This window comes from Geotrypetes seraphini, chromosome 10, assembly GCF_902459505.1.
Source record: "Geotrypetes seraphini chromosome 10, aGeoSer1.1, whole genome shotgun sequence".
Lineage (NCBI taxonomy): Eukaryota > Metazoa > Chordata > Amphibia > Gymnophiona > Dermophiidae > Geotrypetes > Geotrypetes seraphini.
The window spans coordinates 133,618,333-133,646,286 of record NC_047093.1 but is presented as its reverse complement, the minus strand read 5'-3'; the positions used below and the strand labels follow the sequence as shown (position 1 = coordinate 133,646,286).

Below are 27,954 nucleotides of genomic sequence, written 5' to 3'. Positions count from 1 at the left end.
GCCTGTCGGGCGGGAAGGCACTCGCGCGTGCGCGGTGCGGCCTGCTAGAACTTTCCAAGTTCTTAGAGTGCAATCACTCTAAAATTGTCCGTACCGGGGCTCTGTCGGTGCCGTCACCCATCAGTCAAGAATATTTGCCTGCTGTCCCTGGATAACACCTGTTACGGTAAGTAACTGTGCTCTTTTGAATGTCCAGCAGGATTGCATTGCAGTAGTCAAAGATTGAGAGTACCAGGGTTATTATTACATTGGACATTGCTTGATGGATGGAGGAGGGTTTAAGTCCTCTAACTCAGTAGAGTTTGCCATAAGGGTTTTTCACGATGCGTTTGATCTGTAACATTATGCTTAAGTTTGGGTTCAGCCATACTCCTAGGTTCGTCATCCCTTCCGTGGATGATTTTATGGTATTTCTGTTCAGGATTAGTTGGTATCTTGGGCTATTTCCTCCCGATTTGTTAATTAGAAATAGTTCTGTTTTGTCCTAGTTAGCTACTAGTCCATTTGCTTAGCCGCTAAAGCAGGCAAGCCGGCATCAGCTGTTAACAAAAATCAGCTGAGAGGGAATCCCTCCGGGGGCAGTGGGGGAAAACCGGGCTTCCCCACTATTCTCTGCCGACTTGCGAGGCACTAAGGCCGGGGAGCCCTGGATGCCTACAGCCTCTGCCAACGGAGCTCCACGACCGCACTGGCCCGAACAGCTGTTTTCAGGCCGGCCACAAGTGCCTCACATCTAGACCAAATTGTGCACCACTTCCCCTGAGAAGTTCTCAATTGCTCCATATGCGGTTAGTCAAAAAATACAGTAATTTACAGCATAGTTAAAGGGAAAGCAACCCTTCAGACCGGCACTACCTCAGGATTTTTTTTTTCGTTTACAGAACAGACTCCATAGGCTCTCAAAGCAATATGCCTTGCTTGAATTCGGGCACAAGGCGTACTGCTGAGGCTCCTCTAAAAAAATGTGGGGAGGTGGAGGAAATGGGGGGAGGGACCCAACACGAGACCTGCCGGGGTTGACACCACCAAGGTCAAAAGGACCCCAAACAGGGCCCACCCAAGCTCACTCCGGCCAAAAATGGAAACTAGAAACCCTAAATAAATTCTAACAGTCCTATCAAGGGAGATGGGTACTGCTCACTCACACCTGCTGGAGACTAAAAAGCACAGTTACTTACCGTAACAGGTGTTATCCAGGGACAGCAGGCATATATTCTCACATGTGGGTGACGTCATCTACGGAGCCCCAGCGCGGACAGCTTTTCAAGCAAACTTGCTAGAAGTTTCAAGTTTGCACACTGCACCACGCATGTGCATGCCTTCTGCCCACTAGAGGGCGCATCCCACCTCGTGGTCCTCAGTTCCATAACTAGCATAGAAACCATCCCCGGGGAGGCGGGCGGGTTGTGAGAATATATGCCTGCTGTCCCTGGATAACACCTGTTACAGTAAGTAACTGTGCTTTATCCCAGGACAAGCAGGCATGATATTCTCACATGTGGGTGACCTCCAAGCCAACCAAAAAAGGGCAGGTGGGAGGATGGCAATTTAGGAAAACAGATTTTGCAAAACTGACTGGCCAAACCGGCCGTCACTCCTGGATAAAGTGTCCAGACAGTAATGAGAGGTGAATGTATGAACCGAAGACCAAGTGGCAGCCTTACATATGTCCTCCATCGGAGTGGATCGGAGGAAAGCTATCGAAGCTGCCATCGCTCGGACCTTGTGCCCCGTGACTCGACCCGGGGGAGGAAGGCCAGCCTGAGCATAGCAAAAGGAAATGCAAGCAGCCAACCAGTTAGACAGAGTGCGCTTGGAAACTGGATGTCCTAATCGATTGGGATCGAAGGACAAAAACAATTGAGGGACCTTCCGATGAGACCTGGTGCGTTGAAGGTAATACGCCAACGCCCTCTTACAGTCAAGCGTGTGAAGCGCCGCCTCGCCAGGATGGGAGTGGGGCTTAGGAAAGAACACAGGAAGGACAATGGACTGATTGAGGTGGAAATCAGAAACAACCTTAGGGACAAACTTAGGATGGGTGCGGAGAACCACCTTGTCATGATGGAAGACGGTGAAAGGGGGATCCGCAACCAAGGCTTGCAACTCCCCAATCCGCCTAGCGGAGGTGAGGGCAATCAGAAACACCACCTTCCAAGTCAGAAATTTCAAGAGGGACTTGTTGAGTGGCTCAAAAGGGGGTTTCATCAGTTGAGCTAAAACCACATTCAAATTCCACACGACAGAAGGAGGCCTAAGAGGGGGACAAACCCTGAGTAACCCTTTCATGAAGCGTGTCACCAAGGGATGGAGTGACAGAGGGCGTCCATCCAGATGTTGGTGGAAAGCAGAAATCGCACTAAGATGAACACGCACCGAAGTGGTTTTCAAGCCAGAGCGCGACAAATGGAATAAATAGTCCAAAACCGAGGATACCGGAACCGATACCGGATCCAGGTGAAAAGACGAACACCAGGTGGAAAACCTGGTCCATTTCTGCGAATAGCAAAGCCTCGTCGAGATCTTGCGGGAGGCTTCCAACACCTCCCTCACCGATTGAGACAGATCCGGAGGAGTCAGGGAACAAGAAACCAAGCTGTCAGGTGCAATGACTGCAGATTGGGATGTAACATGGATCCTTGACTCTGAGACAGCAGAGAAGGAAAGACAGGCAGAAGAAGAGGCTCCCTGGCACTGAGCTGAAGCAGCAGGGAGAACCAGTGCTGACGCGGCCACCGAGGTGCTATGAGAATCATCGTGGCCGTGGACGATTTTAGATGTACTAACGTTCGCATGATCAGAGGGAAAGGAGGGAATGCATACAGGAACCTCCCTTCCCAATCGAGAAGGAAGGCATCCGCCTCCAGACGATCCCTCGAGTACATCCGAGAACAATACAGTGGTAGTTTGTGTGTCTCCGGAGAGGCAAACAGATCCACCTGTGGCGTTCCCCAGCGAGCGAAAACCTCGCGCAGAACTGCTGAGTGTAGAGTCCACTCGTGCGGTTGCAGAAGTCGACTGAGTTTGTCCGCCAGACAATTCAGTTCTCCTTGGATGTAGACCGCCCGGAGGAAGATGTTCCGGGAGACCGCCCACTCCCAAAGGCGGAGAGCCTCGGAACAGAGGGGCCAAGACCCCGTTCCCCCCTGCTTGTTCACATAGTACATTGCCACCTGATTGTCCGTGCGGACGAGGACCACCTGGTCCTGCAATATGTGAACGAAGGCTCGAAGTGCTAGGAAGATGGCCCGAAGCTCTAGCACGTTGATATGACACCGACGGTCTTCTGCCGACCACAGGCCCTGCGTGCGAAGACCGTCGAGGTGGGCTCCCCACGCGTACTCCGAGGAGTCCGTGGTCAGGACCTTGCGAAAAGGAGGAGTGCGAAACAGTAGCCCCATGGACAGATTTGAAGAGTCTGTCCACCAACGCAGCGATTTCCGCAAAAGCGGAGTCACCGAAATGAGGCGAGACACCGGATCGCACTCCTGACGCCACTGGGACGCGAGGGTCCACTGAGGGATCCTCAGATGCAGCCTCGCAAACGGCGTGACGTGTACCGTCGAGGCCATATGACCGAGCAGCATCATCATGCGCTTGGCCGACACCATCGACAGTTGAGAGACCTGGCGGCCCATCCGTACCAAGGCTTCCAACCGCTGGGTCGGAAGGTAGGAGCGCAGGCGCACCGTGTCCAGCACCGCACCTATGAATTGAAGAGACTGAGCCGGCCTCAACTGAGACTTTGGAAAGTTTATCTCGAACCCGAGAGTTTGCAGGAAGGCAATAGACTGTCGGGTCGCTGAGATAACCCCCTCCCTGGTCGGGGCTTTGATGAGCCAATCGTCCAGGTAAGGGAACACATGGAGCCCACGAGACCTCAGGGCTGCCGCAACCACCACCATGCACTTCGTGAAAACTCGTGGGGACGCGGCCAGGCCGAAGGGCAATACCCTGTACTGGAGGTGGAGGTCCCCCACCTGGAATCGTAAAAATCTTCGGCAGGCGGGGTGCACCGGAACATGGGTATATGCTTCCTTCAAGTCGAGGGAGCACATCCAGTCCCCTTCCTCTAAGAGAGGATACAAAACCGGGAGAGATAGCATTCGAAACTTCTCCCGGACCAGGAATTTGTTGAGCTTCCTGAGGTCCAGTATGGGGCGCAGGTCCCCGGTCTTTTTTGGGACCAAAAAGTAACGGGAGTAAAACCCCGTACCCCACTGGTCCTTGGGGACCGGCTCGACCGCCCGAAGCTTCAAGAGGGTTTTGGCTTCGGTCAGAAGGGTCGGTAGCTGCAAACGGTTGCAAGAGACGAAACTTGGGGGACTGTCCGGCGGCGAGGACACAAAGTTGAGCGAGTAGCCCTCGGAGACGATCCGGAGCACCCAAGCGTCTGAGGTAATCCCGGTCCATGCCTCCCGGAAGGACCGAAGACGCCCCCCGATAGGAAGGGGTTCCTGTGAAAGTGCGGAGGGGAACCCGCCCCGTCCGCTCAGCCCGTCAAAAGGAAGGCACGGGCTTAGAAGGGCCCTGCGCCGGGGCTTGGGTTTGTCCCCCTCTGCCTCGCTGAGACGGACGTCTCGGAGGCGGTCTCGAGAAAGCCGGGGTCGACTTCTGAGGGTATCGGCGCGGCGGCGGCCGGAAAGGTTTCTGCGGCGGGGGCCTAGGTTTGGGGCGGACCAGGGATGCTAAAGAGCGCTCCTGCTCCGACAACTGCTTGGTCGCCGCATCCAATGACTCGTCAAATAACTCGGACCCCACACAAGGCAAGTCTGCAAGACGTTCCTGCAGGTTTGGGTCCATGTCGAGGGTGCGAAGCCAGGCCAAGCGGCGCATGGCCACCGCGAAGGCCGACACCCTCGAAACCAGCTCAAAGGCGTCGTACACTGCATGGAATAGGTACAACCGCAATTGAGACAGGTTGGACATAAACTTATCGAATCCTGCTCTTTGGGAGTCCGGTAACGAGTTTCGATATTGAGGAAGGTCCTTCACCATACCACGCAAATAGGAGGAAAAGGTGAAGGCGTAATTTAGAACCCTGGTGGCCATCAGGGAATTTGAATAGAGGCGACGGCCAAACTTGTCCAGGGTCCGCCCCTCCCTGCCGGGTGGAACCGCCGCAGAAACCCGTGAGGGCTGTGATTTTTTAAGAGCAGACTCCACCAGAAGAGACTGGTGGGAGAGCTGCGCCTTATCGAACCCTTTAGGGGGAATCGTCCTATACTTCGATTCCATTTTTGAAGGCACAGACGTGACTGTAAGAGGGTTTGACAAGTTCTTCAGCCAGGTCTGCAGAAGGACACTGTTGAGAGGGAGTCTAGGCACCTCTCTAGGAGGAGTGGGAAGGTCCTGTTCCTCCAAAAATTCTTTGGAATACTGAGAACCTACCATCAGGTCAATCCCCAGGGCTCGGGCCATGTCCTGAACAAAGGATGAAAAAGAGGACGGCCTAGCCTGGGGAGACGGGGTTCTCGACCGCCCCACCGAGGAGAGGGGGGAGGCCTCATGTGAATAATGAGGATCCCTAACAGATCCCGAATCCCAGGATCCCCTCTCCAAGGCCCTCGAGGGGGAAGGGGAAATTATCCTCCTCGCAGAACCCTTGGGCGAGGACCCCGGGGTCCGTGGAACACTCTCCCATTTCCTCGGCGAGGCGGCACGGGAAGACTTCCCACGAGGTGAGCGGAGGAGCCTCGGGTTGTCGAGGCGCAACTCCGACACCTGCAGCGCCTCGCCCCCGAACGACGAGGAACGATCGCGCCGAGGCGAGCCTCGGGGCCGCTTAGACTTCCTCGATCGGCGCCTCGTCCGAGGTCGCGTCGAGGGCGAGGCGTCCCGGGAAGACCCGGAGGAAGAGGAGGAAAGACGGCGCACTCTGCGCAACTTTTCTTTGGGCCTCACACTTCGCTCAGGAGGCTCCCCCGAGGTCGAGGTCAGGGGCGGGGCCGAGACCGAGGTGAACGGGGCCACAGTACCCGAGACCGAGGTCGCCGAGGCCGGGGCTCCCGAGGTCGAGGGAGCCGAGGCCGGGGCCTCCGAGACCGAAGGCGCCCCGGCCGAGGTCGAGGCCGCCGGAACCGCAGCACGCTGCAACACTTCCAGGGCTCCCGACAGCTCCGATGAGATCAGGGCTCGAAGGAGATCCTGGAAGGCCGGAATCCCCACGAAGGTGGGGAGTTCCGAGTCCGGGGCACACTCCCTGGAGGGCGACCTCGGTCTCGAGTATTCCCTCGGGGTGTGCGAAGTCGAGGTCCGATGCGGGGCCGGGGTCGACCCACCCGCCTTAGCCTGAGTCGAGGATGGCTTCTTTGCTGAAGGGGATGGAACAGAGGACTTACCCGAAGCTGGCTTCGCTGACGACGCCTTCGAAGACGAGGGCCGAGGCGAAGCCGAGGCCCCCGAGGCCGAGGTCAAGGCCGGGGCCGAAGCCGAGGCCGACGTCGAGGCCTTAGGCGGCGCGTCGACGGCGAACAATTCAGCCATTCTGGCCTTACGGCGACGGAGGGCCCTGTTTTGGAAAGTTGCACAGCGATCACACGACGCTGTTGGATGTTCGGGCCCAAGACAGACAATGCACCACCGGTGAGGGTCAGTGATGGAAAGTAACCTCTCACACCGGCTGCACTTTTTGAATCCCGTAACAGGACGGGACATCAACGAAGAAAAAGAAGAAGGCCGGGAACGACCGACGTCCCGCGGCCACGGCTTCCGGGAGCCCCCGGAGCCCAACGAAAAACAAAATATATATTTTTTTTTTTTAAAGAAAAGAACAGAAAAGAAAGCAGCACCGCGAACTAATTCGATGAAAGAAGAAACTAAACGCGGCAGCTAGAAGGCAAAACACTGGAGCTCAGATCCACAGGGCTTTCTGGCTCCGCGGAAAAAATTGAACTGAGGACCATGAGGTGGGATGCGCCCTCTAGTGGGCAGAAGGCATGCACATGCGTGGTGCAGTGTGCAAACTTGAAACTTCTAGCAAGTTTGCTTGAAAAGCTGTCCGCGCTGGGGCTCCGTAGATGACGTCACCCACATGTGAGAATATCATGCCTGCTTGTCCTGGGATAAGAAGACTGATAGGAATAGAGGAAGGTACCTCTTATGTACTATTCCACAGTTTTGTTTCGGTCTCCACCTGCTGGTCATGATGAGATATATACCCCACTTGTAAGATTAACCTCTACCAGTCTGGAGAGTGCTAAAGAATAGTCCATTTGCTTGGCACCATCCGAAGATTTTCGCTAGGTCTGTCTTGATCCACTGTTTAGTCTTCATGTCCTGTTTCTTCCGTGGGATGATCAATTGGACGTCATCAGCATAGATGTAGCATTCCCATTCCATTTTTCTGATAAATTTCCCCAGCGGTTGGAAGAAGATGTTGAACAGTATGGGTGACATAGTGGATCCCTATGGTACCCCATGTCTATTTCTTTCCAGTTGTTTATGCTCCCCTGCCATTCTACCTTTGTTAGTCTTTTGGAAAGAAAGGACTTTATCCATGCCATGACTTCTTTGAGGCCAAATTCTATGCATCTTGATTTTAGTAGTGTTTGTTGGACTATGTCGAAGGCTGCTGAGAGGTCCAAGAACCCCAGCTGTACATCTCCTTTTGGATGGTGTTTGATGACAAACAAGTGTTTGTTGGACTAGGTCGAAGGCTGCTGAGAGGTCCAGGAACCCCAGCTGTACTTCTCCTTTTGGATGGTGTACTGTTACTAGCATGGTTTTTGTGCTCAGGTGTCTTCTGAACCCTGATTGAGCCTGGTCCAGCTTTGATGAGTTTTTATTTTTTGGAAGTTTGATATTTGTTGGCAAGCTAGTTTGTCTATTAGTTTAGATATCCACAGTTAGTTGGCTACTGATCTATAGTTGGAAGGATCTGCTATGTCATTTTCTTTACTCTTCAGGATGGGCTTCATGACAGAGTTTTCATTTAAGTGGAACATGTCTAGACTGTAATGATTCATCGATAAGGTCTGTGAGGTAGGAGAGTCCTGGGCCTTTGAGCTCGCTCATCGAGTGTATTGGGCATGTGTCGAGGGATGGTGAGCTCAGCTTCATTCTTCTGAGAAGTTTCTTCACCTGGATCTCTATGATGGGTTTGAACACTTCCCTTGTGTCTCCTGTTTCCCCTGTCTCTTTGTCTGTTAATATGTTGTTATTAAGGCCGTTGTCTTGCTGAATTCTTTACTGGTTAGGGAACATTTGTGGGTGATTTCTTTCTGTTCTTTCCCCAAGAAACCTTACACTACCCGATATAGGGTTTTTGTGGAATTTCCAGCTTCAAGGATCTTTTTTGAGAGCAAGTCCCTTTTTTCTTATCTTCTTGAGGTAAATTCTGTTGACTCTAAGCCAGTCTTTTCTGGCTTCTTCATCTTTGTCCGATTTCCTTTTGAGTTTTCTTTTCTTTCTTTTTAACTTCATGATTTCATCCGAGGGGTGAACCCATCTTTTCTTTTGATTGGTTTGTATCATTTTAATGGGGTTACCTCCTCTAGACTACAGTCCAGTGACTCGTCCCATAGACTCACCCATTCTGTAAGGTCTTTGATCTCAGGTTTTACTTCTCTGAGATGTGTCTCCAGTCTGTTTTTGAATGTAATACTGTCTATGAATCCTCTCCCTATTTTCAGTTTTGTTCCAGATTGTTTCATATGTTCTGATTGTCTTATTCCAAAGTGTACTAAGTGGTTGTCTGTCTATAATACTTTCATAGAGGTGTGGTTGCAGTCCCCTAAATTTTCCTCTCTGCCAAACAGTACATAAGAACATAAGAACTGCCATCTCCAGATCAGACCTTCAGTCCATCAATTCCAGCGATCTACACACGCAGAGGCCCAGCCAGGTGTATACCTGGCGTAATTTTAGTCACTCATATCCCTCTATGCCTCTTGTAAGGAGATGTGCATCTAGTTTGCTTTTAAATCCTAGAATGGTGGATTCCACTATTACCTCCTCTGGGACAGCATTCCAGTTGTCCACCACTCGTTGCGTGAAGCAGAACTTCCTGATATTTGTCCTGGACTTGTCCCCCCTTAACTTCAGCCCGTATCCTCTTGTCCGTGTCACATTGGACATTGTAAATAATTTTTTTTTCCTGCTATATTTGTCGATTCCTTTCAGTATTTTGAAAGTCTCGATCATATCCCCTCACAGTCTCCTTTTCTCAAGGGAGAACAATCCCAGTCTCTTAAGTCGTTCCTCATATTCCAAGTTCTCCATACCTTTTATTAGCTTTGTTGCTCATCTCTGCACCCTCTCCAGCAGTTTTATATCCTTCTTTAGGTTGGGAGACCAATGTTGGACACAGTATTCCAAGTATGGTCTGACCATTGCCCTATAAAGCAGCATTATAACTTTCTCCGATCTACTCATGATTCCTTTCTTTATCATGCCTAACATTCTATTTGCTTTCTTTGCTGCTGCCGCGCATTGTGCCGACAGTTTCTGGGTCCTATCTATCAGTATACCCAGGTCCTTTTCTTGTTCGCTCTTACCCAGAGTTACACCTGACAATCTATACTCGTGTTCCTTGTTCTTTCTGCCTAAATGCATTACTTTGCACTTTTCCACATTAAACTTCATTTGCCATTTCTCCGCCCATTTCTCTGACCCAAGTCACTCTGGAGTTCCTCGCTATCCTTCTGCGATTTCACTGGATGTTCCTTCTTCTAGGTCATTGATGAAAATATTAAAAAAGATGTGCCCAAGTACCGAGCCCTGGGGCACACTGCTAGTCACTTTCTCCCAGTCTGAGAACTTCCCATTTATGTCCACTCTCTTTCTGTTCTCCAGCCATTTGCCTATCCGTCTTAGTATATCTCCCTTTATTCCATGGCTTTGTAGTTTCCTGAGAAGTCTTTCAAGTGGATCTTTGTTGAACGCTTTCTGGAAGTTGAAGTATATTATGTCCACCGGTTCTCCACTATCAATTTGTTTGTTCACGGTCTCAAAAAATTGAAGTAAATTCATCAAACATGATTTCTCTTTCCTGAAGCCATGTGGACTGGCTCTCATCAGGTCATGTGTATCCAAGTGCCGGACTATGTTATCTTTAATCAGTGCTTCAACCATCTTTCCAGGGACAGACGTAAGACTCACAGGTCTGTAGTTGCCCGGTTCTCCTCTTGATCCTTGTTTGAAAATTGTTTATCTTCCTTGATGTACCCTTTTCTTCCCTGGTCATCCAGCGGTCCCACCGCCTCTTTTGCAGGTTTTTTCCTTTTACGTATCTAAAGAAGGGCTTGAAATTTTGGGCCTCTTGCGCTATTTTCTCCTCATCGTCCTTTTTGGCATCCCTCACCGCCTTGTGACATCTTTGTGTTTGTTCCAAGCTTCGGTTGTTTTCGTGTGTTTCCATTTTTTAAGAGTCCTTATTTTCATTCATGGCTTCCTTCACCTCTCTAGTAAGCCATGCCAGTTCTCTTTTGCCTTTAGTTTTCCTTTGTTTGGAAATCTGTGGAATGTTTGTCCTTTAGCGTGGGTTTTCTCATTCACTGGTTGGTGTAGTCTTAGACCTTCCAGTTATTGGACTATTTGTTGGGCTTTTTGGCATGCAGGGTCATCTACATGTAGATTAAAGTCATCACATACCCAGAATGAGGAGATTCTTAGGTTTATTTCTGTGATGAGGTTTACAATGTTTTTCCACTTTTCTGTGTCTAAGTGGGGGATAACATATAAAAGGTGGTGGAGAGTAAAACTGTGACTGAGTTCAAAGAAGTATGGGATGAACACAGAGGATTTAGAATCAGAAAATAATATTAAATATTGAACTAAGGCCAGTACTGGGCAGACTTGCACGGTCTGTGTCTGTATATGGCCGTTTGGTGGAGTATGGGCTGGGGAGGGCTTCAATGGCTGGAAGGGTGTAGATGGGCTGGAGTAAGTTTTAACAGAGATTTCGGCAGTTGGAACCCAAGCACAGTAGCTTTGGATTCTTGCCCAGAAATAGCTAAGAAGAAAAAATAAAAGAATTTAAATTGAATCAGGTTGGGCAGACTGGATGGACCATTCGGGTCTTTATCTGCCGTCATCTACTATGTTACTATGCCCACTGTGTTTGTATTTCCTACTCTAAGAAGTAGACATTCTGCTCCTGTTGGCTGAGTAGTTTTTATTTATTGGAATCCCAGGTTGGATTTGTATATTACTGCTAACCCCCGATCTATTTTATTTTGGAGCATGATGTGGTCTGGTAGGCACGCCTCACTTTTGACAACCGCACTATTGAGCCAGGATTCTGTTACCAGTAGAAAGTCCAGTGTTTGTTCCTCTATTAAGTCTGCGATCTGATTTCCCCTTCTTATTCATGGATCTTGTGTTTAGTAGGCCTCCTCTCCATGGTGTATTTTGGTTTTGTGCTTGCTGGTTGGTGTGTTAGTTGTTTGGTTTTACTTTTTCTATATTCCTATAATGTGGATTCTTTCATGTGTTCTGAATTTATCTTTAGGATTGAAGCATTTACCACATTCAGAACATTTATATGGTTTTTCTACAGTGTGGACTAATTTTATGAGTGATGGGGCAGATTCTGCATAGGACGCCAGTTTCAACAGCCACCTAAGAAGCTGCTGAGAATCGCACACCGGCTTCCTATACAGAATCGGATCTGTCCTAACAGACAGACACCAAACCCCACCTAACTGCCCAGATTCTCTAACTGGCACCCATGTCACAGACACCGGTTAGAGAATCATACTAGCCTGATCGATGGATCCCTTGCTATCAGCTAATCATGGCAAGGGAATCCCACTGATGCGATCAGCTGAGCAGCTGAGGCAAGGGACCCCCCACAACTCCCGCTCAAATCGACATGAGGGATGCTAACTCCCTCCTGCCTCTGAAGCTGGGCAGGCGAGATGCCAACTCCCTCCTGCCATCAAAGTCCCGAACCACTCACAAAGCAGCTGCGCCTACATTTCAGGCATCTGTTGTAGGCATAGGGAGACGCCTAGGGCCACTTAAGCTCGCCCAAGGCCCTGTCAAGTTTCAAGTTTATTAAAATTTTGATTTGAACGCAATATCAAATAATTCAATGCGTTTAACAATAGTAATTATGGGGGGACAAATAACAACCATTAGAACAATAAACATACAATCTTATCTATAGTTATTTGAAGATACATAAGAAATACAAGGATAAACTACATTTGTTTAAAATAAAATAACCAAAAAGAAAAAACATTTAGGGAAGAACAACATCAGGAGAGATATTAAAAAGTTTTAAAGAAACTTGGTGTAAAAGTAACTGGGTGAAAGCATGGCCAGCCTTCAGCAAACTTAAATGTCCCAATGCGTCTCCCTCAACTGCAACAAACGCCTAAAGTGTAGGTGTCCCAGAGTTTGTTGTTTAAAAAAAATGCATCCAAATTGGCTGCTAGACAGTGGTAAGGAAAGATTTATCATATTGAGAACATTGGTTTTTCTCCAGTGTGGATTCTTTCATGAGTTCTGAGTTTATATTTAGTATTGAAATTTTTACTACATTCAGAACATTTATATGGTTTTTCACCAGTATGGATTCTTTTATCAGTAATGAGGTTACTTGCTCCACTGAAGCTTTTAACACATTCAGAACAATGATATCCAGTGTGTATCCTTTTATAAGTTCCAAGTTTATATTTACTATTGAAACTTTGCCACATTCTGAACATTTTTATGATTTTTCTCCCATGTGGATTCTTTTATGAGTTCTGAGACTACCTGTATTATTGAAAGATTTTCCACATTCAGAACACTGATATGGTTTTTCTCCTGTGTGGATTTTTTTATGAGTTCTGAGGCTACCTGTATTATTGAAAGATTTTCCACATTCAGAACACTGATATGGTTTTTCTCCTGTGTGGATTCTTTTGTGAGTTCCGAGTTTATATTTAGAATTGAAGCTTTTATCACATTCAGAACATTTATATGGTTTTTCTCCAGAGTGGATTCGTTTATGAGCTATGAAGCTACCAGAATTATTGAAGGATTTTCCACACTCAGAACATTTATATGGTTTTTCGCCCGTGTGAATTCTTTTATGAGTTATCAGGCTACTTGTATTATTGAAGGATTTTCCACATTCAGAACATTGATATGGTTTTTCTCCTGTGTGGCTTCTTGTATGAATTATGAGACTACTTGTATTACTGAAGGATTTTCCACATTCAGGACATTGATATGGTTTTTCTCCAGAGTGGATTCTTTTATGAGTTGTGAGGGTACTTGTATTATTGAAGGATTTTCCACATTCAGAACATTTATATGGTTTTTCTCCTGTGTGGATTCTTTTATGAGTTGTGAGGTTACTAGTATTATTGAAACATTTTCCACATTCAGAACACTGATATGGTTTTTCTCCTGTGTGGATTCTTTTATGAGCTCCGAGTTTATATTTAGAATTGAAGCTTTTGCCACATTCAGAACATTTATACGGTTTTGCTGCAATATGGATTCTTTTATGAGTTCTGAGGCTATTTGTATTATTGAATGATTTCCCACATTCAGAACATGGATATGGTTTTTCTCCTGTGTGGATAGTTTTATGAATTCTGAGCTTACTTGTATAATTGAAGGATTTTCCACATTCAGAACACTGATATGGTTTTTCTCCTGTGTGGATTTTTTTATGAGTTTCAAAATTATATTTAGAATTGAAGCTTTTACCACATTCTGAACATTGATATGGTTTTTCTCCAGAGTGGATTTGTTTATGAGTTATGAAGCTACCTGCATTATTGAAGGATTTTCCACATTCAGAACATTTATATGATTTTTCTCCAATATGGATTCTTTTATGAGTTCTGAGGCTACTTGAAGTATTCAACGATTTTCCACATTCAGAACACTTATATGGTTTTTCTCCTGTGTGGATTCTTTTATGAGTTATCAGGCTACTTGTATGATTGAAGGATTTTCCACATTCAGAACATTTATAGGATTTTTCTCCAATATGGATTCTTTTATGAGTTTTGAGGCTACCTGTATTATTAAAGGTTTTCCCACATTCAGAACACTCATATGGTTTTTCTCCTGTGTGGATTCTTTTATGAGTTCTGAGTGTAGATTTAGAATTGAAGCTTTTACCACATTCAGAACATTTATATGGTTTTTCTCCCGTGTGGATCCGTTTATGAGTTATCAGGCTACCTGTATTATTGAAGGATTTTCCACATTCAGAACATTTATATGGTTTTTCTCCTGTATGGATTCTTTTATGAGTTACGAGGCTACTTGTATTATTGAAGGATTTTCCACATTCAGTACATTGATATGGCTTTTCTCCCGTATGGCTTCTTGTATGAATTATGAGGCTACTTTTATTATTGAAGGATTTTCCACATTCAGAACATTTATATGGTTTTTCTCCAGTGTGGATTCTTATATGAGTTTCGAGTTTATAGTTAGAATTGAAGCTTTTATCACATTCAGAACATTTATATGGTTTTTCTCCAATATGGATTCTTTTATGAGTTCTGAGGCTATTTGTTTTATTGAAGGATTTCCCACATTCAGAACATTGATATGGTTTTTCTCCTGTGTGGATATTTTTATGAATTCTGAGGCCACTTGTATTATTGAAGGATTTCCCACATTCAGAACACTGATATGGTTTTTCTCCTGTGTGGATTCTTTTATGAGTTCTGAGCTTATAGTTAGAATTGAAGCTTTTACCACATTCTGAACATTTATATGGTTTTTCTCCTGTGTGGATATTTTTATGAATTCTGAGGCTACTTGTATTATTGAAGGATTTTCCACATTCAGAACATTGATATGGTTTTTCTCCTGTGTGGATTCTTTTATGAGTTCCGAGTTTATAGTTAGAATCGAAGCTTTTACCACATTCAGAACATTGATATGGTTTTTCTCCAGAGTGGATTCGTTTATGAATTATGAAGCTACCTGTATTATTGAAGGATTTTCCACATTCAGAACAATTATATGGTTTTTCTCCTGTGTGGATCCTTTTATGAGTTACGAGGCTACTTGTATTATTGAAGGATTTCCCACATTCAGAACACTGATATGGTTTTTCTCCTGTGTGGATTCTTTTATGAGTTTCGAGTTTTGAGTTAGAATTGAAGCTTTTACCACATTCAGAACATTGATATGGTTTTTCTTCAGAGTGGATTCGTTTATGAATTATGAAGCTACCTGTATTATTGAAGGATTTTCCACATTCAGAACAATTATATTGTTTTTCCCCTATGTGGATTATTTCATGAAGTATGAGGTCACTTTTTTGATTGAAGCTTTTATAACATTCAGAGCATTTAAATAGCTTCGCTGCCTTGGGGTTCATTTCATGCACTTGTTTCTTGCTAACGCTGATTAATTCAAATACCTGTCTGAAGTTGTCATCAGGTACAGAACATTTTGATGGTTTTATTTCTTTAGGCACTTTTTCATTAATTATAAGTTGTGATTTATATGTAAATGAATTTTCACACTCCCTATACTGGAACAGATTGTTTTGTCTCTGAATTTTTTTTTGTCCAGTCAAGTTTGACTTACTGATGAACATTTCCTCACATGTAGTACTCTGACAAAGTTTCTGCCTGCTGATTCTCTCATTTTGTCTGAGATTTGGACAGTTGGTGAAATTTCTCTCTTGTTCAGTACATACATTTGAGCTCTTTCCTGTTAAGGTATTTTCTTTCATGCTAGGTACATTATCAGCTGAACAATCTGGGCTGTCTCTTGAAGTGTCTTTGAATGTCCATTCCTCTTTCTGCTGCCCATAACATACTCTCATTCTCTTATTCCCAAATCCATCATCTGTCAGATAAAAATGAAAGCATATATGTAAATTATACAGCTGGTAGAACAGTCTTTAAATTCATTTGTTTGTAGACAGGTGCGCAATGGCACATGAAAACAGACCATCCTGATCTTATTTGCTGGTTCTGAACATCTCCTCCTCCCCTCCAGTCTCTGCAATGATTCCCTTTACTCTGATTACATTCACTAACCAAAATGTCTATTTGAAAATGTAGAAATACTCCACAGCACATAGCAAGGATGGAAAAATTATGTCCTACCTATTAATTTTCTTTCCTTTAGACGCAGCAGATGAATCCAGAGACTAGTGGGATAGCATACATCTACCAGCAGGTGGAGATAGAGAACTGACTCCCATGTGTATATCTTGGATGGAGTCCCTCCTGGCCAGACAGAATTGCTCAATGCCCAAGCATCCAGATAAAGTAGCTGAACCTCAACAAACTTGTTTCCCATAAGCAAAAGAATATCTTGACTCCAACCATGAACATAACCTGCGATAAAAATCATCTTTGAACAATTCCGATCGGGTGGGGCTCTGAATTCATCTGCTGCATCTAAAGGAAAGAAAATTAACAGGTAGGACATAATTTTTCCTTCCTTAGCGCCGGCAGCAGATGAATCCAGAGACTAGTGGGATGTAGCAAAGCCACCTCAACTCGGCTGGGACAAACATGTCACCTGTGCAATAACTGAAGCACCCAAGGACGCCTCTAGGCGCTCTGCCACATCCAAGCGGTAATGCTTAGAAAATGTGTTTGAGGACGACCAAGTGGCCGCCCTACAAAATTCTTCCAGATAAAACCCCTTGGACTCAGCCCAAGACGTAGCCATTGCCCTTGTCGAGTGAGAATGGAGAGCTTCCAGCAACTATTTGCCCACCAACAAATATGCGGAAGCGATAGCCTCTCGGACCCAATGAGCCACCGAGGCCTTGGAAGCCGCTAGACCCTTCCTAGGACCCAAAAAGAGCACAAAAAGATGATCCAAACGCCGAAAATCATTAGTAACCTGAAGATAGTGCAAGAGCACTCTCCGTACATCAAGCAAATGCAAAGCAGGAAACCGCAACTTCCAATCCTCTTCTTTGAACGACGGTACGAAGAGGAACTGATTGAAATGAAAAGGTGACACCACCTTAGGAAGAAAGGAATGAACCGTCCAAATCAAAACTCCAGTCTCTGAGAAACGTAAGAACGGATCTCTGGAGGACAACGCCTGCAATTCAGACACACACCTGGACTATGCCAGGGCTACCAGAAAGCACAGTTACTTACCATAACAGGTGTTATCCAGGGACAGCAGGCAGCTTTTCTCACATATGGGTGACATCATCCACGGAGCCTGGATGCGAACAGCCTCGCAAGCAGACTTGCTTGTAGAAACTAGAAGTTTCGAGTCAGCCACACCGTGATTGCGCGAGTGCCTTCCCACCCAGCGCAGGACGAGTCTCCTCAGTTCAGATAGCTAGTAGAGAAGCCAACCAGGGGAGGTGGGTGGGTTGTGAGAATAGCTGCCTGCTGTCCCTGGATAACACCTGTTACGGTAAGTAACTGTGCTTTATCCCAGGCAGCTTATTCTCACATATAGATGACCTCCAAGCTAACCAGAATGGGATGGTGGGAGCATTGGCAATTTAGGAGAATAAATTTTGTAATGCTCTCTGGCCAAAATGGCCATCCTGTCTGGATAAAGTATCCAGATAATAGTGAGAGGTGCAAGTATGAACTGAGAATCAAGTAGCAGCTTTGCAAATTTCCTCAATAGGTGTAGATCTGAGGAAAGCTACTGAAGCTGCCATTGCTCTGACTTTATGGGCTGTGACTCGACTCTGTAGTTGTAATCTAGCCTGGGCATAGCAGAAAGAAATACAAGCAGCCATCCAGTTGGAGATGGTATGTTTAGAGATTGGATGTCCCAACTTGTTTGGATTGAAGGAGACAAAAAGTTGAGGAGCAGTTCTGTGTGAGAATGAGGCTTTGGAAAGAACACTGGAAGAACAATGGATTGGCTAAGATTAAATTTTGAAACCACTTTAGGTAAGAATTTAGGATGAGTATGGAGGACCACCTTGTCATGATGGAACACAGTGAAAGGTGGATCAGCTACTAAAGCTTGCAGCTTACTGACTCATCGAGCAGATGTGAGGGCAATGAGAAACACCACTTTCCAAGTGAGATACTTAAGATGAGCAGTAGACATTGGTTCAAATGGAGGCTTCATCAATTGAGCAAGAACAACATTGAGGTCCTAAATCACTGGAGGAGGTTTGACATTGAAAAGTCCTTTCATGAATCTGGAAACCACCGGATGAGCAGAGAGGGATTTCCCTTCAATAAGCTGATGGAAAGCAGCAATTGCACTGAATGGACTCATATCAATGTAGACTTGAGGCCAGAGGTGGATAAGTGCAAAAGATAATCTAGAACAGAAGATAAGAAGGAATGTTGAGGCTCCTTATCGCGAGAGATGCACCACGTAGAAAATCTAGTCCATTTTTGGTGGTAGCATTGTCTAGTGGTAGACTTCCTAGAAGCCTCTAAAATATCTCTTACAGATTGGGAAAATTGAAGAGAAGTTATGTTGAGAGGTACCAGCTGTCAGGTGTAGAGACTGCAGGTTGGGATGAAGCAGAGATCCCTGACTCTGTGTAAGCAGAGACGGAAAGACTGGTAGAAGATATGGCTCCTTGCTGCTGAGTTGAAGTAGAAGGGAGTACCAAGGTTGTCTCAGCCACTGAGGAGCAATCAGAATCATGATGGCATGAGCGTTATTCAACTTGACAAGAGTCTTGAGAATGAGAGGGAATGGAGGGAATGCATACAGGAAGAGATTTGTCCATTCCAGTAAGAAAGCATCTGCCTTGAGGCGATGAGGAGAATATATCCTGGAGCAGAACTGAGGCAGTTTGTAGTTGTGGGGAGCTGCAAAGAGATCTATCAGAGGCATTCCCCACTGCGAAAAAATGTGATGAAGGAGCGAGGAATGGAGTGTCCGTTCGTGAGGTTGCAGAAGACGACTCAAGTTGTCCGCCAAGCAATTTTTCACCCCTTGGATGTAGACAGCTTTGAGGAAGGTGTTGTGGCGGATTGCCCAGTCCCGATTCTTCAGAGCTTCTTGACAAAGGGAGGAAGATCCCGTCCCTCTCTGTTTGTTGACATAGTACATGGCGACTTCGTTGTCCGTCCGAATGAGGACTAGCTGGTCGTGAAGAAGATGTTGAAAAGCTTTGAGAGCGTTGAAGATCTCTCTGAGTTCCAACAGATTGATGTGACACTGATGATCCGTACTGGTCCAGTGGCCTGGAGTACGGAGACCATCGAGATGAGCGCACCAAGCTTAGGTCGAGGAATCTGTTGTGAGGACCTTCTGATGAGGGGGTGTTTGAAACAGTAAGCCTCTGGAGAGATTGGAAGAGAGCATCCACCAGCGGAGAGACTGTCTCAAGGAAGGAGTACCTGCAATGTGTCGATAAAGTGGGTCGCAAGCCTGCATCCACTGAGATGCCAAGGTCCACTGAGGAATTCTGAGATGAAGTCTGGCAAAAGGAGTCACATGTACTGTGGAAGCCATGTGCCCTAGTAGTACCATCATGTGTCTCGCTGAGATTGAAGAGCGGAAAGACACTGCATGACAGAGTTGAAGGAGAGCTTCCAGATGTTGTTGCGGAAGGAATGCTCTGAGTTGGATAGTGTCCAGAACAGCTCCGATGAATTGTAGATTCTGAGAGGGCTGAAGTTGTGATTTGAGAAAGTTGATTTCGAATCACAAACTCTGTAGGAACCACGAAGTCCGTTGGGTCGCTACAATAACCCCCTGTGATGTGGAATCCTTGATGAGCCAGTCGTCTAGGTAGGGAAATACCTGAAGACCATGGTTCCTTAGAGCTGCTGCTACCACTACCAGGCACTTGGTGAACATTCTGGGAGATGAAGCCAGGCCAAAGGGCAGCACTCTGTATTGATAATGCAGATTCCCCACCCGAAATCTGAGATATTGACGGGAGGCCGGATGAATGGGACTATGAGTATAGGCCTCCTTGAGGTCCAGAGAGCATAACCAGTCGTTCTGATCCAGAAGGGGATAAAGGGAAGCCAGGGACAACATTCAAAATTTTTCTTTGACTAAAAATTTGTTGAGAGCCTATGGTGAGACCTCATTTGGAATATTGTGTGCAATTCTTGATGCCACACTACCAAAAAGATGTCCTGAGAGTAGAGTCGGTGCAACAGATAGCCACCAGGATGGCCTCGGGGCTCAAGGATCTATCGTATGAGGAAAGGCTGAAAAATTTACGGCTGTACTCACTCGAGGAACGTAGGGAGAGAGGAGACATGATTGAGACTTTTAAGTATATTACCGGCCGTATCGAGATGGAAGAAGAGATTCTCTTTCTCAAAGGACCCTCAGCCACAAGAGGGCATCCGCTCAAACTTAGGGGCGGGAAATTTCATGGCGACACCAGGAAATATTTATTCACCGAGAGAGTGGTTGATCCTTGGAACGAGCTCCCGGTGCAGGTGATCGAGGCAAACAGCGTGCAAGAATTTAAGAGCAAATGGGATGCCCATGTGGGATCCCTTAGAGGGTTAAGCCAAGGGAACCTGTCACCAGGAGTGGGATCCCTAGGATAGTAGACTTGGGGGTAGGTCAGTAGAGTGGGCAGACCTGATGGGCTATGGCCCTTATCTGCCGCCATCTTCTATTTTTCTGTTTCTATCATAAGAAGACTGAAGTAGATGTAATCTGAGTTGTGACAGAGTAGCTATGACTTCTTGAAATTCAAAGTGCTTTTGAGTGTCTAAATAGCTGAGAAATTTAGGAAGATGATCAATGAGGAACTTGAAATAAGAAACAAAATGAAAATTGTAATTGAGGACTTTGGAGGACATCATGGCATTTTGGTAAAGGCGACGTCTAAACTTGTCCATGGTTTTCCCTTCCCTTCCAGGAGGAACGGTAGCATAAACTTTGGAAGGATGGGATCTTTTCAAGGAGGACTCCACAAGCAGGGACTGATGAGACAACTGCAAATTCTCAAATCCTTTGCAATCCAGAGTTTTATACCTGGAGTCCAACTTGCCTGGGACAGCAGGAATTGAATAAGGAGTCTCCAGGCATCGTGTAAAAGTCTGAGACAAAAGCTTGTGAAGAGGAAGCTTAAGTGACTCTGCAGGAGGTTGAGGAAGATGCATGACTTCGAGGTACTCCTTAGAGTATTTAGAACCAGCATCCAATTGAAGGTCCAGGTCAGCAGCCATCTGACCAAGAAAAGAAGAAAAAGATAGCTGATCTGCTAATGCCTTGCCTCGAGATGGACTCACGTCGAGGCAGCCTGGGTTGAAGATAAAGCTTCGGTAGGAAAATAAGCATCAAAAGAGTAAGGAGACTTGGACGAAGCAATAGAAGCCGCTGAGTTCTCAAGGTCTGGAAGCGGGGACCTCTATCCAGCTCTAATAGAGCTGGAAGGTGTAGAGCGAGGCTTAGAAGGACACTCTTTGGAAGAAGAGCTATGCCTGGAGGTATGCCTCGAGGAAGGTCTCGATTGCCAGTGAGAGTAGTGCTTGGAAGCAGATCAAGGAGACTTCTCCCCGGAGATGGAAGCAGACGTTGCTACCAAGGAATGGATAGGGCTAGAAGCTGTGGATTGAAACTCAGAAGGCTTGGTGGAGGAATCTCGAGGCACTCCCAAAGACTCTGCTCCTTGTATGGAGTGTGAGGATTCCTGTCGAGGCACTTGCAAAGAATCTACTCCTTTCTTCGAGTGCATAGATGCCAGACCAGACACTCGCAGAGACTCTGCTACATGCATAGAGTGTGTAGCTTCAGCCGGAGGCATAGGAAGAGGCTCGACCTTGCGGGAGTCTGCAGAATGCCCAGGCTGGATTAGAGTAGCTAGTTTTGGTTCCATATTAGTTAGGAACTGAATAAACTGCTTCTCTAACATGGTCTGGAAAGAAGCCGACAAGGATGGATCCGCATCTGAAACCGGACCATCTGCTTTGGCTGGAGGTTCCAAAGTGGCAGTGGAAATGTGCTTTGACTTGGAAGTCTTAGCAAGCTTGATTACCACCGCTGGAATTTTCTGCTGAATTATCTGACCTGAGGATGCATGGGAAGAGACAGCAGGTGTATTCGAGGAAAGAGCCACTGCAAACGAGGAAAGTCTGATGAGGCTCGAGGTCGGAGTCGTGGAGACAGGAGGACCCTCGGTCGAAGGCGGAACCGAGGCCACTTTCAAAGTCGAGGGTGTGGTTGAAGAATCCATCCTGAAAAGCTTCTCCAATAAAATCCGACGATGTTTAAGGGCTCGAGGTTGAAGAGTAGCACAGTGCTCGCATGACTTCTGTTGATGGTCCAGCCCAAGGCACGCTGGCACTGGCTACACTTCTTGAAGCCCATTGCTGGCCGGGACATAGGAGGAAAAATAGCCGCCGCAAAGTTGAAGTCCATGGGCTGCGGCCGAGTGGCCTGCCCCGCCAATCAAACGGAAGAAACTAAATAAAATTTTTTTTTTTTTTTAAACGAGAAATAAAGAAAAGAACACAGCGATTTGTAAAGAAAATAAACACAAACCGCGGTGAGAGAAGGCACGAAGTAACAAAGTTAAACGCAGAGAGTCAAAGATGGACTTCTCGGCTCCATGGAAAACTGAGAACTGAGGAGACTCGCCCTGCGCTGAGCGCAAAGGCACTCACGCATGCGCGGTGCGGCTGACTCGAAACTTCTAGTTTCTACAAGCAAGTCTGCTTGTGAGGCTGTCCGCATCCGGGCTCCGTGGATGACGTCACCTATATGTGAGAATAGGCTGCCTGCTTGTCCTGGGATAAAAATCGCCTTCAAAGTAACATCTTTGAGCATCATGTTACTCAAAGGTTCGAAAGGAGCCCCTTGCAAACCCCCAAGGAATGCCTTCAGACTCCAATCTGGACATGGCCTCCGCAAAGGTGGCTGAATGTGGTTCATCCCCTTAAGGAACCTGACCACATCTGGCTGAGACTCTAATGCCGAATTAGACACCTTCCCTCTGTAACAGGCGATAGCCGCCACTTGCACTCAAAGGGAATTGTAGGCCAACCCTTTAGCAACCCCCTCTTGCAGGAAGGAAAAAATCTGTGACAGAGAAGCCTGAAAGGGAGAAATCCCTAACTGAGCGCACCAAGTCTCAAACACCCACCAGATCCTAGCATAAGTCATAGAGGTAGACCTTTTCTTTGCCTGTAACAGAGTAGAGATAACCTGCTCAGAATATCCCCTACGCTGCAGCCTCGACCTTTCAATAGACAGGCAGTAAGACCAAAGCGGTAGGGATTTTCCCCCTGAACCAGACCTTGCGTGAAGCAGATGGGTGCCCCCGGAAACCGCAGTGGCATGTCCTGTGACCACCTCCTCCGAGGTGTCTAACATAAAGGGCGCGGACTACCCGGATCTATCCATCCTACTGCACCCGGGAAGCGATCCAGTCGAAGCAATACTCGTCCCCTCACCGGCCGAGTGGGGACGAGGGATCCCCTTCAGGAGCCTTCCCCCCTGCCAAGCCTGCTCCTCACGTCTGTTTGAGTTCCAGGGAACTTATCACCGGGGAACCCAATGACATATCCCCTTGAGGCCTAGCTCCATGAGGAATTAATTGAATCACCTGAGGACCATTGCGGCAAAGGAATAGCACCCTTGGCCCCTCTGCCCTTAAGGAACTGGAATTACCGCTCCCAGGGCTCACCAGCAAACTCCCCACTACCTCTTGTCTGGCCCCTGCACACAGGTATGCCCAGGAAGAATCTGCAATGGGAAAGAAAAACTCTTATTCGTAACCTTTGAGCCCTATAAAGAGGACCTCCTGGCCCTACAAAACTTTGGCCCATTCCGCCAGTAATGATGCCAGCCGCCCTCCCCCCTTTCAACCTGTGGAAGGAGACAATATCCCGTCATTGTGCAGGCTGTGAGGACTGGGGATGATCTGGCCATGAGGCCGAGGGCTTGGCAGGGCGCGAAGGCTGCTTCTGCAAAACCCTGGACCTGGCACTGTACGCCGCAGTATAGGATGCTCTTTATGCCGACTTCCCTGGGCTATACCTCCTGGAATCCTGAAAACATGGCCTAGATGAAGGGGATCGAGGGGCACCTCTAGACCTATCCTCCAGCAACCTCTGAGACTTAAGAATCTCCAAAATCCTTCACCAACCTATCCAGGTCCTCTCCAAACAATAATTAGCCTCTAAAAGGAAGCTGCACCAGGCGCAATTTAGAGGCAGCGTCCGCTGTCCAATACCTCAGTCAAAGGTGCCAACTGGACACCACCGATAGAGCCATCAGCTTCACTGAAGCACTAACAATACCATAAAAGGCATCCGCCAGATATGTCAGCCCTGAGTCCACATCTGGAAATTCTGGTGGCAGAGCCCCGCCAAACTCCACCATCCTATCCGTAAACAGCTGGATCCACTGTAGACAAGCTTGTGCCGTATAAGAACTCCACACAGCCGCCTGCAGAGTAAGGGTTGCCACATCAAAGGAAGACCGTAAAGATGACTCAATCTTCCTATCCTGAGGGTCCTTCAGAGTCACATATCCCTTGACCAGTAGAGGAGTCTTTCTAGTTATGGCCGTCACCAGCGTCCACCTTTGGAAGCCAAAACCTGTCTTGCTCCTCCTGAGCCATCAGATACAACAAACGCATAGCCCTTGCTACCTTGAGACCTGACTCTGGTGTAGCCCACTGCTCTGAGATTAACTCCTGCATGGTCTCATGCACATGAAAGGTTTTAGGAGACTTCCTAGTGCCAACCATAAGGGAATTGGGCACTGCCACCCCTCCTGTGCAGATATTCCATTGCCTTAGAAATAAAGGCCGCCAGTTTCTCCCTATGGAACAGGCGCAATGCCGAGGGATTGTCCCCCTCAGCCTCCTCTAAATCCATGTCCTGCACCCCAGCCTCCCCTCCCCAGCACCAAACAGAGGAAGAGAGATCTCAGGGTTGGAGAATTCATCAGCCTCTGGCAGCCTCTTGGCCCCTTTTTGACCTCCCCCCGATACCAAAATGTTGTTGGGCCAACGTCACCTGGGCTAGCCACCTCCGGAGATCCCTCCCCCTCCGTCCGGGTTTGCCTTCTGCTGCAAAAAAGAGCATACTGACTGGCCAGGAGGGACTCCATCCTAGATATACAGTACACCTGCGAGTCAGTTCTCTATCTCCACCTGCTGGTAGATGTATGCTATCCCATTAGTTTCTGGATTCATCTGCTGCCGGCGCTAAGGAAGTTATTACTTAGCAATTCTTTGCTCACCACTCTTGATATCAGCATCTTCCTCTTCTCCCCCCAGCTGGTCACTGGCAGAATCATCTTCCATTTTCAGGTTCTTTCCTGTGATGTCAGCAGGGTAACTTTGGCTGCCTGTAAGAAAAATGGAAAATAACTTCAAGATTTAAAAGAAAGCCCAACATCTAAGAAAGTGAAAATTTGGTTAAGACTGGGACAATGGGACTTTTATGAATTCTGAAAAACCAGTTACTTACCTTACATGTGTTATCCAGGGACAGCAGGCAGATATTCTCACATGTGGGTGATGTTATCCGCAGAGCCCCAATGCTGACAGCTGCACAAGCAATCTTGCTTGAAGAACTTTAGAAAGTTCACAACTGACCACACCACGCATGAGCGAGTGCCTTTCTGCCTGATGCAGGGCGCGTGTTTCCTCAGTTTAGATAGACAGCTAAGAAGCCAATCAAGGGAGGTGGGTGGGTTGTGCTGTCCCTGGATAAGGAGAAATTAGGTTCTTACCTGCTAATTTACTTTCTTTTAGCTTCTCCAGTCTGGTATAGAGAGTTGCGCGGGGACAGAAATCCCACCCGTCCCCCACCCGTCCCCGTGAGGAATCCTACCCGTCCCCACCTGTCCCCGCGAGGAATCACCTCCGTCCCCACCCGTCCCCTCGAGGAATCCCCTCTGTTCCCACCCATCCCTACAGAAATAGTTATTTCATTTAATTATGCTACTGAATTAAAGGGTCTGGTAGAAACCCATTTACAAATAAGCAAAAAGACTTTATTAATTTGGAAATATTAATTGGGAAGAATACATACTTTGTAAACGGGTTTCTACCAGAGCCTCTAATGTTTATAAATTTTTATCAACACAAGTAATATACTACTTTATCCTAAAGAAAAAATAAATAAATAAATAGAATTTTTTTCCTACCTTTGTTGCCTGGTTTCTGCATTCCTCATGTTCTCATTCAATTCCTTCCATCCACTATCTCTCTTCTCTCTGCGTCTTCCATTTGCTCTGTTACTGTGCCTCTCCCTTTCTCCCCCCTTCCAAATTGGTCTGGCACCCATCTTCTTCCCTCCGCGCCCCCCATAGTCTGGCTTCTCTGTCTTCTTCCCTGCCAGCGTCTTCTCCCCACTCTCTCTTCCCCATTTTCTTTCAGCGTCCTTCTCCCCCCTCTGTCTTCCCCATGTGCTTTCAGCATCCTTCTCCCCCCGTCTTCCCCATGTCCTTTCAGCGTCCTTCTCCCCCTCCGTCTTCCCCATGTCCTTTCAGCGTCCTTCTCCACCCCTTTGTCTTCCCCATGTCCTTTCAGTGTCCTTCTCCACCCCTTTGTCTTCCCAATGTGCTTTCAGCGTCCTTCTCCCCCCTCAGTTTTACCTTAAGCGTCTTTTCCTCTCCACTCCACCTTTCCTCCCTTTCTTCTTCCCTGCCCCTTACCTTTGTGGCGCTTCCCCTCCCGACTGACAACAGAACAGGCCAGGTTCGACAAACCTCCCTGCCCTGTAGCCACAAATCTAAATTACCTTTTGACAGCAGCTGGAGTATTGAAGCTGCTGTAAGAAAGTAATTTAGATTCGCAGCTACAGGGCAGGGAGGTTTATCGGACCGGGCCTGATGTTGGTCGGTCGGAGGAAGAGCCACAAAAGTAAGAGGACCTGGCCGGCTGTGCACTCCCCCCCCATGGCTGTGCCTGGGGCGGACCGTCCTCCCCGCCCCCCCTTGGTACACCACTGCCGATCGCAGCACACAGCCAATCGGAACAGAAGTCTTCCTGATGTCAGCGTTGACGTCGGAGGGAGGGACGGCTTTGCTTAAGCCCTCCCTCCGACGTCAGCGCTGACATCGTGAAAGACTTCCGTTCCGATCGGCTGTGTGCTGCGGTAGGGCAGGTAAGGAGAAGATGAGCCTCGCATCCAAGCCCGCAGGAACCCTGCGCCCCTCGGAGGCATCCCCACGGGATCCCCACGACCCTAGGGGGCGTCCCCACAGGATCCCCACGACCCTAGGGGGCATCCCCATGGGATCCCCGCGACACGAAGGGGGAATCAGCGGGGACAAGACGATCTGGTCGACATTGTATATCTGGATTTTCTCTCTGCCTTTACAGCTGTATTTTTATGCTAAGTTAAGTTGTGTGTCGCCTGTATAGGGAAGTGTGCTTTGTAAATGCTTCCTGGGGTTCCTTTGTTTCTTAATGAGTTTTTCTGAATTTTGCTTGTTTTCTAAGTGGAAATAGTATTTAAAAAAAGTTGTGTCATTTGCCCCAGGGGATCTAGGAGATTATAATGTGTAATTGTGAATAAAATGCTGCCGATAGAGGCAAAAAGAAGGCTAATCCATTATTATCTAATGGTATACAGCATTTTCATGATAAATAGAATCGAAAAGCAGTAATTAAAAATGAATCATGGACATGGCCCAGAGAAGGGTCTTTATTATGGTCAGACTTACGCACTGCTCGGGGGAGTCTACGAGATTTCTGCAGGTACTGCCCTGAGCGTGGGACTGCTCACTACCTGACCTCTGATTTTGCCAGGGGTCGTTTCTTTCAGTGAATGTAATCCTGTCGGGCCCGTTAGGAGGCTGAGAATCCCTCCGCCGGTTCCCCCGCTGTCCGTCCTGCCCAATGACTCTGTGCCCGCGCCCCCTCTGGTTCTGGTTGGTGCTCAGCTGGAGGTGATCCAGGACAGTTCTGCTCTGCAGTTTGCCCATTCCCTGCCAGATCATTTTCTAGCTTCTCCTTGTCATGCACTGTGAAAGAAGCAGGTTTTTAGTCAGATCCTTAAAAGATTTCTAGATCTCAAAGCTGTGGTTCCAGTGCCCCCTCTGGAGTCAGGCACCGGCAGATAATCGATTTACTTTGTGGTGCCCAAGAAAGAGGGGACTTTTCGACCCATCTTAGTTTTGAAGGGGGTC

At 47.3% G+C, this 27,954-nt stretch overlaps 1 protein-coding gene across 1 annotated transcript in view; it reads right to left on the bottom strand.

The window, feature by feature from the left end:
• Positions 1–10,938: 10,938 nt before the first annotated feature.
• The window catches only part of LOC117368584, a 144,180-nt gene continuing 127,164 nt past the window's right edge, over positions 10,939–27,954 (bottom strand). Inside the window, 3 exon segments of the mRNA XM_033962314.1 lie at positions 10,939–12,637; positions 12,640–15,765; positions 25,054–25,161. Coding sequence (XP_033818205.1) covers positions 12,405–12,637; positions 12,640–15,765; positions 25,054–25,161 — 3,467 coding nt within the window. The 3' untranslated portion in view covers positions 10,939–12,404.